The 14,931-nt window shown below is 60.7% G+C and overlaps 1 protein-coding gene across 1 annotated transcript in view; it reads left to right on the top strand.

Moving 5' to 3' along the window:
- SHANK2 (SH3 and multiple ankyrin repeat domains 2) overlaps positions 1–14,931 on the top strand; it is a 492,081-nt gene that overhangs the window by 92,512 nt on the left and 384,638 nt on the right. The window contains exons 6-8 of the mRNA XM_053899336.1: positions 786–894; positions 10,644–10,795; positions 11,719–11,886. Of these exons, the coding sequence (XP_053755311.1) occupies positions 786–894; positions 10,644–10,795; positions 11,719–11,886 (429 nt within the window). The remainder of the gene's footprint in view (positions 1–785; positions 895–10,643; positions 10,796–11,718; positions 11,887–14,931) is intronic.

The following is a 14,931-nucleotide window of genomic DNA, read 5'->3' on the forward strand; positions in this document are numbered from 1 at the left end:
CCAGCCTGTGTCGGCGGGCCGGAGGTCCCGGAGCCCTCGCTGCTGCCCCTGCGGTGTGTGTGGGGAGCCCTGTGCAGGGGGCTGCAGAATCGGGCCAGCGGCAAGGGTTGGCGTCTTCAGGTGGAGGCAGACGGGATACCGTGGTCATTGTCAGGTAGCCCGGGGGCTGTCTGCTCCCTGTTGCAGACGGGGCCGGGCAAAGCTGGGGAGACATCCCTCCCCGCCACGGCTGACCCACGGATCATTTTGACCTCCCGAAAAGTGAATGTCGCTCCTCACCTTGAATCGCTCTGTGCCCAGGCGTCCCTGTTTCCATCCACGTAGTCACGGGGTCCACCCAAAAGTGGATTAGCCCAGCAGGAGGCTGCCCTGTCCGCTCTCCGTCGCAGCTGCTGCTTTCGAGACTAGAGAACACGAACACCCGTCCTTGGGCCTCACTCCCCAGAGGTGGAGTCTGACGGCCTGGGTGGACCCGGGAAACTAGTTTTTCAAAGGGGTCCGGCTGGTTTGTCCTTTCAAAAGCAAAGGAAAGTCCTGTGGCTCTTGGCGACAGCAAAAGGCTGAAAGGCGAGAGATTTCTGAAACCCACATCCAGGGCGGCCTGGTTGCACCTGCTGCGTGCTGGGCTTCCAGACGCCCAGCCGCTGCCTGGTGGGTCCACAGCGCCCGGCGGGGGGCGGGGGCAGGGGCGGCTCCCTCTCCAGGGCGGAAGCCAGGGCACACCCTGTAAGGAACCTTCCCGGCGACCCGTTTAGACATTTCTGTCTTTTTGTTTTTCTCTTTAGACCAATCTGAAAAAGTTCACGGACCACATTCAGCACCGCTCGGTGGAAAAGATCACCAAGATGCTGGAACGCGGCTTGGATCCGAATTTCCATGACCCGGACACCGGAGGCAGGTCCCGGGTGGGGGGGACGTCAGTGCGCCTCGCTGGAGCGCGGGTTGAGTCCGGAGAGGTGCTTCTGTCGGCACCCTGCACACGCGTGTGCAACACTGACACTTCCCTTGGTTCTTGAAGGGGCTTTGTCACTCCTGCGTGAGTCGCGGGCGAGGGGGGCGGAGCCGGGCAGCCGGCCCGGCACCTGGCACGCGGTCGGCGCTCATCCACAGCTGCCAAACGAGCGAACGGATGAAGGAGGGAACGGATGGCAAGGCGTACGAGCTGTCGTGCACCCCCCGTGGGACACGCGCCGACACGCGCACGTCTTCCTAGCCTCCTTCCGCGTGTGGGCCGCTGGTCGTTCTCGGGTCAGAATCACAGGGGTCCCCAACCTCGGCCCCCGTGACGTCTTCTTTTTTAAACACTGCCTCTTCTTTAGTCTCATCCCCCTCCCCGGTCTTACCGAGACGTAGTTGACCTGTAACGTGCTGTTGGCTTCGGGCTGCAGCGTAACCAGCCGATACGTGTACGTGCACCTTGGGAACTGAGCCCGTAAGCCTGGTTAACATCCCTTCAGCGACTCGCACATGTGCCCTAAGGTGACGTTAGCTCTCGTCCCCGGGCCGCACCGACGTCCCCAGGTCCCACCCGTCTTGTGACTGGAGGTTGCTGTCTTTGACCACCCACACCCTCCATCTGCTCTCTTTAGGGAGTCGGTGTTTTTAGGTTTGGCGCGTTGGCTCACACGGCATCTGTCTGCCTGGCTGAGGTTGCGCCGGGCCCTCCGGGTCCATCCGTGTTGTCAGGAGGGTGGGGCTTCCTTCCTTTTTATGGTGGGACCCTGCTCTGCGGTGGGGCCAGGCGCTTGTTTGTGGGGGGAGGCGTCTGTGTTGTGGGGCATTCACAGCACCCCTGGCCGCCCCCCCAGGCACCAGTGGCACCCCCAGGTGTGACGACCAGACTGTCTGCAGACATTGCCCAAGGTCCCCTGGGGCGGAGCGCAGTCACCCGGGGGAGGGTGTCCCCTGCCGGGAGGCACGCCAAGCTGGGATGGCCAGGAGGACTCAGGTAGGCTCCGTGGCAGCTGGAGTGTTTGTCCCTGCAGGTTGGTCACCTCTGGCGGGAGAGCGCTCCTCCTGGACTCAGCCAGTAGGGCCCCCGCTTCCCCTCCTCTGGGGACCGGCCAGCCCTCTGTCCGGGCCACCGTCACTTGAATGTGTCCCACCGCTCTGGGCCGTTACTGGGCCCACAGCAGATGCATATGTCAGCTCAAGAATGGAGCCTTCTCGTCATCTCTAGGGGCTCCTCTGACCCCCTCGAGCTGGGACAGGACCCCCACCTCGTGCCTGTCCAGCCGAACGTGTCCCCCGCCCCCCCCCCCCCCCGCCCAGCTCAAGCTGCTGTGGCATGATCACCATTGACTTGTGTGTCTCCTAAATTTAACTTCTGACCACAGCTTCAGTGCCCGAGATGCCAGGAGATGGGACACGTGGCAGGGGGGCACAGAGGGCACACGTGGAGGGGACACAAGGGCACACATAGAGGGGACACAAGGACACACATGGAGGGGACAGAAGGCACATATGAGGGGACACGGAGCGCATGCATAGAGGGGACAGAAGGATGCACATGGGACACAGAGAGCACATGTGGAGGGGACACAGAGCATGCATGAGGGGACACAGAGAGCACATGTGGAGGGACACAGAGCATGCATGAGGGGACACAGAAGGCACACTTGAGGGGACACACAGGGCACACATGGGGAGGACGTGTGTCTGTGGTGTCTGTGGTTCCTTCCTTGGGGCAGCCTTTGGCCTGGGCGTCCACCAACCTGGCCTCTTCCGTGGCAGTTTCCAGATGAGTCCACAGGGCGGGGCTGGCAGTAGGGGGAGATCGAGGGTCTGCTCTGGGCTGCCCTTCTTCCCACACGACCCCCTCACCCGGAAGCAGCAGTCGGCAGTGACGATTCTTCCAAGGCAGACTCTCACCCGGCTTCCGGAACCACATGGCTCAGAGCCCGGGTTGTCTCCAGACAGACGCCTGTGCCCTTTCCCGCTCCCTGCCTGGAGCTGGACGCCGCGGCCCGTCGGGGCCCATGTCTTCCTCTCGGGTGCCCCGTCTCCGCTCTGGCCGCTGCTTCGTGCCATCGAGCAGTGTGGGTTTGGATTTGTTTTCTCGTCTGGACAGAGAAACTGGAGACTTGTTTTCAATTGTTCTCCCAGGGTGGCAGCCAGACATGAATTGTCTGGGTCAGGATTTCTTTTCTTTTTTTTCTTAATTTTTTTTTAATGTTTATTTATTTTTGAGAGAGACAGAGGCAGAGCGTGAGCAGGGGAGGGGCAGGGAGAGAGGGAGACACAGAATCCGAAGCAGGATCCAGACTCTAAGCTGTCAGCACAGAGCCCGACGCGGGGCTTGAACCCATGAACCGCGAGATCATGACCCGAGCCAAAGTCGGACGCTTAACCGACTGAGCCACCCAGGCGCCCCCTGGGTCAGGATTTCTCCTGGTGGTAGTTAATATTCTTCTGTTAAGCGGAATCTTCCCTGGTTTCTCTTCACCCGCTTTTTTTGCTTTTAAAATCAGCCGACGTTATTTGTTAATGGTTTACAGAAAAGTTAGTGGATAAAGTGGGAGTTCTGTGGTCCGATAACCACCAGCTTCCCGCGTTGGCGTGGCTGATGGTCACACCCCACCAGCCGCTTATTGCTAATTAGAGTCCGCGGGCTACCCTGGGGTCGCTGTTGGTCTTGCACATCCTGTGGGTTTTGACAGATGCCGTGACGTGTCTGTCCCTACGGTGATACACAGACTCACTTCCCTGCCCAAGAGGCCCTCGGTGCTCCGTTCATTCACCCTCCGTCCCTGCCGACGCCCGGCAGACCCCAATGTCGTTACTGTGTCCGTGGTTTTGCTTTTTCCAGGGTGTTGTAGAGTCAGAACCCTCTAGTACGTGGCCTTTTCACACTGGGTTCTTTCACTTGGTTAGATGTGTCTGTGTTTCCTCCGTAACATCACGGCGTGGGAGCTCACTTCCCTTTGGCGCTGAACGCGATCCCGTTGTCTGGAGGGACCACAGCTTGTGTGTCCGCCACCTGCTGAGGGGCGTCTTGGCTGCCTCCGGGCTTTGGCAATTGTGAAAAAAGCTGCTATAAACATCCGCGTGCAGGTTTTTTTTTACCGTATGTAGGTATAACTAACAAAGAGCGAACACAGCAAGTTTTATTTTTAAAGGCCAAACAGAAGTACGTACGGCCTGCAGAAAGGGGGTGTAGTTAAGATACAAATCGCTGAAGCAGAGGCCGCGCGCGGCCCCGAGACCCTGAGCAGGCAGTGCCTCCGGCCCCTCGCTGCGCCCCAGCCCCGCCACTCCGTCCCCGGCGTCTTCGGATTCCTCACGCGTGCCCGCACGCTGGGCGAGAAGCAGCTGTTCCGGTCGAGGGACGGGGAGAGTCCGGGGACGCGTGGCTGTGTGGGGTGCAGGCGAAGGGGCCTCTCCAGTCTCGGTGGGATGACGGTACCCACGGGGCGGGAGCGCTGGAGCGTCACCCGGCAGAGCGCATCACGTGTCCAAGGGCGATGCGTCACCCGCCGTGAGGTCTCCGGAAAGGCCCTGCCGTGTTAGCACCGCGGAAACTCGAGACGTGGGGTTCTCCTTGTTTTGGACCCACGGGGACGACTCAGAGTTGGCCATAGTGGGCTGCCTCCAGACAACAGCTCGTGTGACCAACTTGTCCCCGTTCTCCTGAAATGGCCCTGGTTTCCACACAGAAAGTCCCATGTTCGGGGTTCCCCCCCGGTCCCAGACAAACTGGTACAGTCACCCTAGGGTGACAGGGCGCTTAATACCGCTGTGTTTACGTCACAGCCTGCTAAGCGTCCCGTGATGTGTCGAGGGTGCGGAAAGCCTCTTGCGCCTCAGTCCTCTTACGTCCCACGAAGCTGGCCTCTTTGCGCCCCAGTGTCCTCTGGGAGCCAAGGAGGCGGAGCCCAGGTTTAATTGCTCTGAGACCGCAGGGTCCCTGCTGTCACCCCCGGGGGGGAAAGGAGGTGGGTCTCTCTTCTCACACGCGTGCCTGGCGGGACGCAACCGGGCCTCCTGCTGGTGCAGAGGGTCCAGGACCGGAGGGTCTGTGGTCGCTGAGCGAGCCCCCTCCCCTCCCTGGAAGGGACCACGGGCTGCAGCCCCGTCCCACGTGCTGACGCTACACCATCACCCTCACCGGCTCTGACAAGTGGAGCGGGTGTCCACGCTGAGTTTGGCGACTTTCGCAAAGCCAGTTGGCGAGCGGCAGGATCCGCTGAGAAGCAGACTTCTTCGCCCCGCCCTGCGCAGAGAGTAGAAAGCAGCGGGCTTCCTGAGGGCAGGAAACACGATGTTCAGACGCGGGCCGCGTCCCTGTGCTCGGGCTGTGCGGTTCTCTGGCGCTTCTGGGCCGCCCGCGGGGCCCCGAGGTTGGGGAAGTGGCCCTTCGGATTGAAGGATGCACAGGAGATAATTAAGTCTCCATGGAACCACCTGTCAATTAAAACAAGGCGGCCTGTGATCACAGCCAACCGTCGGTGCCCGTTGTAGTGGAAATTTCAATAAGTGACGGCCAAGGTGGTCTCAAGAATTAAAGCCTCGGCCGCCAGGGTCTGGGGGCTCATCTCCCGCTTTGGTTGGAACCGCCGGGACAACGCATGTGGTATTTTGAGCCCCAAGAAGGAAACAAAACGAGCACTTTGAGCGAAAATGAGTTTAGTGCTTTTATCTCGCACCGCGCTCCCCAACTTGAAGGAAGCCCGGGTACCACGAGGGCGGGGTGTTGATAAAGCCAGAGACGTCTTTCGACTCTTGAAACGTATTGAGAACTAAGAGACTTCTCCTTGATCGAGTGGGTCTCGCCAGGCGCCTGTGGTGAGATCCAACGGCGGGGCTGGTTTCCGGGCCAGCGATCGTAGCTCGTCAGCTTGTCGGGTACAAAGAGGGCCTGTCTTTAAATGGCAGCTCAGGCAGAATGGCCAGTGATGTCAGGGATTTGCTTACTTCCCCCCACCGCGTTTCAGCGAGGGCTACAGGTGACACGTCAAGGTGCTTGCGGTGAAGACGAAGGACATTAACCAAGGAAGGAATTGGGTGGGGGCAGGACAAGGGCCCGCAGGGGGGGCTTGGCCCCGGGACACCCCCCAGGGCTGGCCGGGGGAGAGGAGGTCAGGCTGGGAACTCCTCACAGCGCCCCGTGACGCGAGGTGCACGTTCCTCAGGACGCCAGCCGGGGACAGGTCAGTGGCAGCATTGTCCTAGCAGACCATCCCCTGCAGCACGGCCGTGAGCACGTGACTTATGCTAGAGCAGTGTCAGAGCTACAGGATTATTAGGAAGACAGCACAGAATGTTCCACTTGCTCCCCACGGCCCATTTCCCCTGACGATGGCTGTCGTACCTGAGCGGGGCACATTTTATCATTAACGAGCCAATGCTGATGTGCCGTTCGTAACCGCGGCGCATGCTGTCCTCTTATCTCATTAGCAGTTCCTTAATGTCCCTTTTCTGCCCCCGGAGCCCTCATGGAACTTCATTATCTTGCCTCCGTAGGCCCCTCTTCGGTTGTGACGGTTTCTGGGGCTTTCCTTGTTTGTGCAGCGCTCGGCTCTTTTGGGGACTGGCCAGGTATTTTGGAGAACACCCCCCCCTCATTGGGGTTTGTCTGACGTTTATGTCATGATGAGACAGGGTTGTGGGTTTGGGCGGAGGACCCTTCCCGTCCCCGTCGCGTCCGGGCACGTGCTCCCCGCCTGTCCCGTCCCCGAGACGCTGACCTTGCTCACCTGGCTGAGGTCAGTGTCAGGTTCCCTGCTATGCGGTCACTCTTCATCCCCTTTATGGACCATCCTTTTCAGAAGGAAGCCACTAAGCACAGCCCACACCTGATGAGTGGGGAGTGAGGCTCTACCTTCTTGAGGACAGAGTTTCTGCACACGTGATGGGGAATTCTGCCCGGGAGGCTTCTCTTCCCGCCCCGCCCCCCCTCCACCCGCCTTCATTTATTTAGTCTTACTAACATCTACTCTGTTAGTTCTATTGGGATGGACTGATGGGTATTTAATTTGTAATCTGGGTTATGACCCCGTGCTAGATTTCATCTTTGGGCTCCAGCTCTGGCCACTGATTCCCGTGTCCTTTTGACAGACCCCGTCCGTGTGGGTCGTTATTTTTTGGCCCCTTGCTCACTTCCCGGCACTAGAAGGCACCCCGGGCTCATCCTGTGTGCCTCCTGCCCAGACCTAGACCCCGCCAGTCCTCCGGGAGCCTGGTTTCTCTTCCTAGAGAATGGTCTTAGGAACCAAGATCTGGGTGCTGGGTGTGCTCGGTGCTGCTGGGGTGTCGTTGCTTCTGGGCCCTCAGATGACAGAACAACAAACTCTGTGTGTGTGTGTGTGTGTGTGTGTGTGTGTGTGTGTACTAAGTCATGCATACGTGCACACCTGCAATCAGTTCTGTATGTAACTATCTGTGTCTGTATGGAGCTCACCGTGAGTCTCCAGCTCTGATCCCCGGCCACGTGGATCACCGCAGTCCTTTCCGTGGCTAAGCCGTAACCTCTCCGCTAACAGTGAGAAACCTGGCCGCCGCTCCCTGCCATCTGTCGATCTAATGGTTCAATCCCAGGGCCCGTGTAGAGTGGTTTCAGAGTTGTTGACCTGCACCCCACGATGGAAGCAGCTTTAGGTGCTGACAGGGCACGGCGCTTACCCGGGTTCACTTGGCCTTTCATCTTGCAGACCGCTCCATCCTGGGTCCGCAGGCCGGCACTCGGTTCCCCCACTCCCTCCAGGGAGGCCGGTTCTTCCATTTGGCCTGCGGTTCGACTCTTTTCGTCACGTCCTGCATTCCGAACTGAGATCCCCAGGTCTCCGAGATGAGTTTTTAAACTTCACTGAAAAAAATCTGCAAGCCTTGGGTTTCCCTCCCTGTGCTGTGAAGTTTATGATTGTGACAGATGTTTGATCCTGGCATTCACGATTAGAGCATCATATGGAACAGTCTCGTCACCGAAAACGGTCCTCTGTGTTTTTTTATCTACTCGCCCCTGCCCCTCTCCGCAGCCCCTGGAACCAGCGATCTGTTTACCTCTGCTATAGCTTCGTCTTTTCCAGAATGTCCTATAATTGGAATCCAGCAGGCTGGCTTTTTCAGACTGCCTTTTCTCATTTAGCAGGATGTGTTCAAGATTCAGCCACATTCTTCTGTGGCTTGATAGCGTGTCGAAGCGTGGCTGTTTGTTTTGGAGCCAAAATGCTGCCAGGCTGCTTCCAGGTGAGATGGTATTATGTGTTCAAGACCATCGGAAAAGATTAGAGCGGTGTCTTCAGGGCCATTTTGAGGTTCCAAACTATTTATCGAAAGCGAAGAAATTGCAAAATGCAAAAACCGAGGAGTATTTTCAGAGAATTACGGTGCAGGGGACCGCCGGTCCCAAGCTCGTTAGAGGAGCGGCCACGTGGTGATCAATGGCACAGACAGTGCAAGCCCCCGAGGGTCACAGGTTTGCAGGTGAGGGGCGAGCATCTTCTTGGGGCGGGGGGTCCTGTCTGCTCCAGGTGGGGTCTCGTCGGACGTCCCCTTCCTCAGTGGTCTCTAAGCCGGGGGTCTCTCCTGACCTCCCCGGGGTGGGTCCTGGGCAGGTCTGAACGTGGAGAGTCTGGTGCGTCATTCGAGGAGGGCTTCTGGAGCCCTTGCCACGAAACAGCGCGGTGTAAACTTAACATCTGCTTTGGAGCACCTAACTTGCGCATCGGCCTCGTGTGGAGAGCCATATAAGAAAGAAGAATCCTAATCATTTTGAGGGTCGACCTTGCCCCAGACGTGCAGCAGTCCTAAATGGACCTTAAACGCCAGGGGCCGGCTTCCTCAAGTTGCTGTAAGCAATTTGACTCTGGGGCACGTGGGTGGCTCAGTCTGTTAAACGTCCGACTCTTGATTTCAGCTCTGGTCACGATCTCACGGTTTGTGGGGTCGAGCCTTGCATCGGGCTCTGCGCTGGCCATGGAGCCTGCTTGGGGTCCTCTCTCTCCCTCCCTCTCTGCCCCCTCGCTCGAAAAAACTAAACGTTTTAAAAAATTGACTTTGAGGCTTTTCACGCCCTTCACCTGCCACCCAAGGAACCAAGACCTCCCTGGGGCCTTCTAACACTTGCGGCCGGGCCACGGCTGGGGCTGAGGGGAAGGCCCACGGGCTCCCTCTCCCCTCTCTGCTGGGTGGGGGTCTCTCCCCAAGCTTGCTTTGAATGCACATCTCCCCATTTCCGCGTGTCTGCCCCCAGGTGGAGCTCCGGCCCTGCCCCCTCGCCAGTCTTGACCCCCAGCGCCCCTCACCATGGGGATATTCCCTGTGCAGGAAACATCCCCATCGTCGCTGCCCCAGAAAACTCCTAATTCACACAAGATCCCTGCCTGAGAGGGTCTTTCTCGTAGGACCTCAGACCTGCGTGTGGTGGCACTCGTGAGCCTCGTCCGTGCTTGGGACGCACGGGGACACACGTGACCAAAGCGGGAGGTGTGCGGCGTCCCTTGGGAGAGGGCGTGTGGGCTGTGTGTCACATTCGCACACGGCCGTGTCCACGTACGCATGCTGGCCACCGGGAGTGGCTCAGCCCACGCGTGTCACCGTGGAAAATCCAGGCGCAGGGTGACTCCCACGGCGAATTTAAACAGCGCTCGACACAGTGCTCGTTTGGGGGTAAATTAGCCCGGGGATCAGCAATAGATGGGGCAGGGGAGCCGCCCTGGGGACAGCGGGGATCGCGGCCGAGGTGCGGTCAGAAGGGAATTCAGCCCAGGTCAGATGCCCCGGTCCCTTTATTCTCAAAATGTGCTTCAAGTCCGAATGACTCCTCATCATCCCGTGCCGTGTGCGCCGTGTCCGGGTCTTGGGGACCTGCGTGCCGTCACATTGCCCTTGGCACTCTTCTGTAAGGTAAACGCCTCTCAGATGAACCGCATCATAAAGGTGTGCCTTGCTCGGCCGTGGCGGTGGCGGGCACTCACCGAGAGGGGTGGAGAAGATGGGCTTAGACCAGATGTCGGCGTCCCCATCACAGCCGGCTACAGACTGGCCCAGAGTCAGCTGCACCGGGCGGGCGGTGGGGGACCCTTCCTGACCTTTGTCCCCAGGGGTGCGGGCTTCATCTTTCCTTCCCCGGGGCTCCCGCCCCAGCCCTCATGCCGGCCGTTTATCGAGCCGAGCCCCTGCCATTGCGACGGCTGTTCGGGTCTCTGCCCGCCCAGACCTCCACGGGGCACAGGCTCCACCCCTCACTTACAGCCGGGTCCTGGCGTCCACCGAGATGCCCGTAAACATCATGAAATTGAGGTGAAAGGCGGGCATCTGCCTTGCAGACCCTCCACTACAGCCCTAATGGGCCACTCCTCCCAAAAGGAAGCATCCGGATGGTGCTGCGGGATTCTGGGTACCCAGGGCAAGGGCAGTGGGCGGCTTCTCGGACCCCTAGCCCGCAAGGGGATCGTGGGGAAGCTCTGGCCCGCCCCCCGTGTTGACTTGCATATGACCCCAAACACCACCTCCGCTGTCCCCGGGGTCGCCGGAGCCATGCTGACTGACCGTGTGGATGTCGGGGCTCACGGGCGGGTGGGAGCCGCGGTACCTCTGGGGTCACGTCCTCCAGCTCCCTTGTAGACTCTGAACTTGGCTTAGGGAGCCACGGGCCCTGGCTGTCTCCCAAGTGGTTCTGAACTGCGTGTGTTCGGGTCCCGTAGAGACCCCGCTGACCTTAGCCGCTCAGCTGGACGACCCCGCGGAGGTGATCAAGGCTCTCAGAAACGGCGGGGCTCACCTGGACTTCCGCGCCAGAGATGGGATGACGGCCCTGCACAAAGCCGCCCGAGCCAGGAACCAAGTGGCCCTGAAGGTACCTTCCGGGGCCGTCTCGCATGGGGGACGCCTCCTTCCTGTCTGGTCTCCTGCCTGCACCAGCGTGCCCTGTGTCCACCCCACCGCGGCCACCGGAACTGACCCTGAACTGTGTTCCCCCTGAGGTTAGAAAGCGTAGTCTGGGCCCCCCACGCTCTCTTCCTGGGAGTTTTAGAACTTGGTGTCTACAGAAGTTCCTCTGTCCCTCTGGTTCAGTCCGAGGCTTGCGTTTTCAGCCGGCAGGGGCAGCACTGGACGTCACCCACCCTGGGCGGCCGCAGACCCGGACTGCGGGCCGTGAGCCAGCCTCGTGGGCTGTGAAGCCCATCCGGGGTGTGGGCCCAGCCCCCATCCTCCCCACTGCCCCTGCTCTACCTGCCCTGGCCCTGGGTTGGGGGGGCCTCCAGGAGCCCCAGCGGGGAGGCCCCGTCCCCATCGGCTGCGCCTCGTCCGCTGGCTTCGTCTGAAACCCAGTGTTCATGACGGCGCTTCCTGGGCTTGCCCCCTCGGGGTGCACACTGAGATCGTTCCACGCTGTACTTTGGGTTGTATGCGCACCTTCTCTCTTTCTCGCAAAGGCCGCCCTCTCTTTGCTCTCTGCTGGTACGGGGGGGTCAGCAGGGCACAGGAGGTCTCTGAGTGCTGCAGGTGTGTGTCCGCACGGATGCGTGTCTGCACAGAGTCCCCTGAGCTCCCGGATGCTCGTCCTGCATGCCGGCACCACGTGCTAGTTCAGGGCCAGAAACCTGGCTGTCTCAAGCTGGCACCCACTGAATTCCGGGAAGCCTGGGAAGGGCGGGAACCAAGGGCCTGGTCAGCCTTGGCCGGGGGCGGAGTGTGACCCTCGTGCTTCTTTCTTGATTCACTTCCTGCCAAAGCGGTCACGAGACCAATGACCACATGTTTGGTGTTTATTTCTAGACCCTTTTGGAGCTTGGAGCGTCCCCGGATTACAAAGACAGCTATGGCCTCACACCCCTTTACCACACCGCGATCGTGGGGGGCGATCCCTACTGCTGCGAGCTCCTGCTCCACGAACACGCGGCCGTGTGCTGCCGGGACGAGAACGGCTGGCACGAGATCCACCAGGTACACGATTGCCGTCCACCCGTGTGACCCCTGACGACCCCCCTCGGTGGGGCGGGGCAGTAGCAGTCCACCCCCACCCTCCCAGTAGTTCGTTTGACCCTCGCGGAGTTTCTGAGATATTTGAATTGGTCGCCAGCAGTAAATTTCTATTTACCTAGAAATGCAACTTCTGACCTCTCTAGAGAAGCTGGAAGGTTAGGCCAGGCTCTTGCGTCTCTGTAAGGCGGGAGTCGTCTGGAGCTGTGGGCTCTCTGTGTGCCTAGCGTCTTGGGTGCCCCGATGGAGCATGGCACCAGGTGCTTTCCGAGCACAGGCCGCCCGGTGCCGTGCCCCTTTCCATGCCCAGGGCACAAGTTTCCCTGATCCCCCCGGCGACCGTGGGGTCCGGGGTTGTGTCCGCTGGCTGCAGTCTCGTAAAGAAACAGAACCCGCCGTGGGACGCCCGGGTGGCTCAGTCGGTGAAGCGTCCAACTCTTGGTCTCAGCTCAGGTCTTGATCTCAGGGTTGTGAGTTTAAGCCCCGTGTTGGGCTCCATGCTGGGCATGAAGCCTACTGAATAAAAAAAAAAAAAAAAAAAGAATTCCTCCTTGTGGCTCAGATAAAGAGTCTTTCATGGATCAAGGGCAAGGAGAGGAAAGTGTGTTCTCAGAAGCAGGGACAGCCGGGGTGGTGGAGGGGACTCTCCGAGCAGAGGAGGGTGGTCCGTGGGTCTGGGACAGCAGACGGGGAGTATCAGCCCCGGACGGCAGGGGGAAAGGGCCGGGGCACGGAGAGGCTCTGAGCCGTTCTCTGGACGCGCCGTGACTCTTATCACCTCCCAGGCTGCCTGTCGGTTTCCCTCAGCCACCGTGTGGCCCCACTTGCCCAGTCCGGGTGGGGTCATGCCCCGGACCCGCTGTGGTCAGAGGGCCAAGGAGTGCTGAGGTGTGGCAGGCGGGCCGGGGGGCGCAGGCAGGGCCACCCCACCGGGCCTCCTGCGTGCTGGGTCCCCGCCGGCTCTTCAGCGTCCCCGCGGCCTGGGGAGGCATCCGGTTCCCTCCCGCGGTGTGAGCAGGGCCCGCCGCCCCCTGGGGCCGTGAGAAGGCTCTAACGTCAGTCCCTGTGCTCATCCTGCCCTGTTCTCACTCTGGTCCCCGAGGCTGCACGTCTGGGTGCTTCCAGAGTCACTTCTTGGCCTGTCCCAACCCCCATAGGTCCTACCACCGTTTAGGCACAGCGAAGCCAACCCATCAGGAGTCGGCTGCCGTTGGAAAGATGGTGTGTTATTCACAGATCCGAGAGGAGGGGCAGGTGCGGGGGGCCGCACAGGAGGCACCAGGCTGGGTGGGGAAGCAGTGGGGGTGGGGGGTGGGGGGGAGTGAAACGGGGCCAAGAGCTTTCACCACGGTTCTGAGGGAAGAAGCGGATGGAACAGGACGAGCCGCCTGAGGCTTGGCTAGTTTGGGTAACTTCCGGGGCTCTGGCACACGGGGGCTGTCCCTGGCTGTCTGGGACCTGCCCCGGGCTGATCAGGACAGGTGGGTCATGGCCCCGAGGGTGGGAGCCCAGCAAGACGGGTGGGGGGTGATGGCCCTGCGGGGCTCCTTTGCATTTGAGAGTCACCCTCGGGGCGACTCCTTTACTGTCAGAATGGACTTGCCCTGCGAGGGGCACACCTTCCAAAGCCAGCAAGGCAGGTGTCAGGGCACCAGAAATACAGAAGATGGGAGTGGGGGAGTTGCTACGGCCTGACCCCGGCTGCAGGGCCCCAACTTGGCGGAGTTCTCCGAGCCGGGTTCTCGGCCCCCCTGCCCTCAACCGGCTGGAGGCCTCCCAGCTAGAGTCACTGTCCTCTCTGGTGCTTGTGGCAGTCTGGCCCCTGGCCTGTCTGTCTCACGCTGAGATGAAGGGTGAGCGTGTGCCTGGGGTCCTGCCGTCGCTGCCTGCAATGCTGGCTCCAGCCAGGATTTCTGGTCCCCAGAAACGTTGTGCCGGGTCCCATCCCTGAGACTCGAGCGTGGAGTCAGAGCGAGCAGGCACCGAAGCCACCGAACCTCTTGGTCCCAGGGCCCCCAGCCCCTGGCGCTGAGTTTGAGCTTGGAGGCCTGGGCTCCCAGGGCTGCTGTGTCCTGCTTCCTGCCATGCCCGGCAAGATCGTGCGCCGCTCTCCGGTGGTGGGTTTCTTGTTCACAGCATGCGGGAGGGCCGGGTCCTTACTGGAGGTCCCGGGTTATCCAGGGGAAGTGGCCCAAGACAAGTCCCTGCCTCCTGAGCCCTGCTGCCTCGTGTGTCCCCGCCGTGACAGGCAGTGAGGGGTGGGTGCAAGGCGCTAAGCAGAGAACGGCCCACCGTGTGGTCCTCCGAGATTCTCACCACCGGTCGGCTCTGCTGCCGTCCGGATCTGCTTCCTTTGCCCCATCGCTCACACCCTGGAGCAGCCCTAGGAGACACCCGCTGGCCTCCATTACTCAGAGGAGTTCACGGGCCCGGAGAGGGTGAATGACCCGCCCCCAGGTCGCGGGGCCAGCAGCTGCCTGAGCCGAGTTCGCTGCTAGCCGCACTCGCACCAGGCCGCGTCCAGGCTTTCACAGAAGCTGCCCCTAACGCGACCGCGCATCCGCGGTCCGGAGAAGCACCTCGGAGTTCCGGGGTCTCGGGTTCTGCCTTAGAAGTCTGTCCCCGTGCCTCGCACCCTGGAGTGGGGACAGCCGTGTCCCGGCCGCCCGGCTCCGCGCCCTTCCGGGGATCCCGCGCGCCCACAGCCAGGCCAGCTCGCGGGGTCCTGTGGCGGTTCCGTCTGCTTCCCCGGCCAAGGCCAGGTGCTGAACAGCTTGGCGGAGCCTAGGGACGCCGCCCCCTGCAGGCCTACTCTGGAAGTGTGCGTTTTTGTCCGTCGCTTGTCTGCACATTCTTTGTTCTTCGGGATTACTCTAACCAATCAACACGGAGACGGTCAAAAAGTTCGAAGCCGCAGAGGGAAGAAAGCGTAAAACACCCAGGTGCATTCCCACAACCCCAGAACATCGGGTTCCGACCTCCTGTGTGTCTCCCCCGCACCCTGGAGGG

Source organism: Panthera pardus, unplaced genomic scaffold, assembly GCF_024362965.1.
Source record: "Panthera pardus isolate Hobbes unplaced genomic scaffold, ASM2436296v1 HiC_scaffold_12, whole genome shotgun sequence".
Taxonomy (NCBI): Eukaryota; Metazoa; Chordata; class Mammalia; order Carnivora; family Felidae; genus Panthera; species Panthera pardus.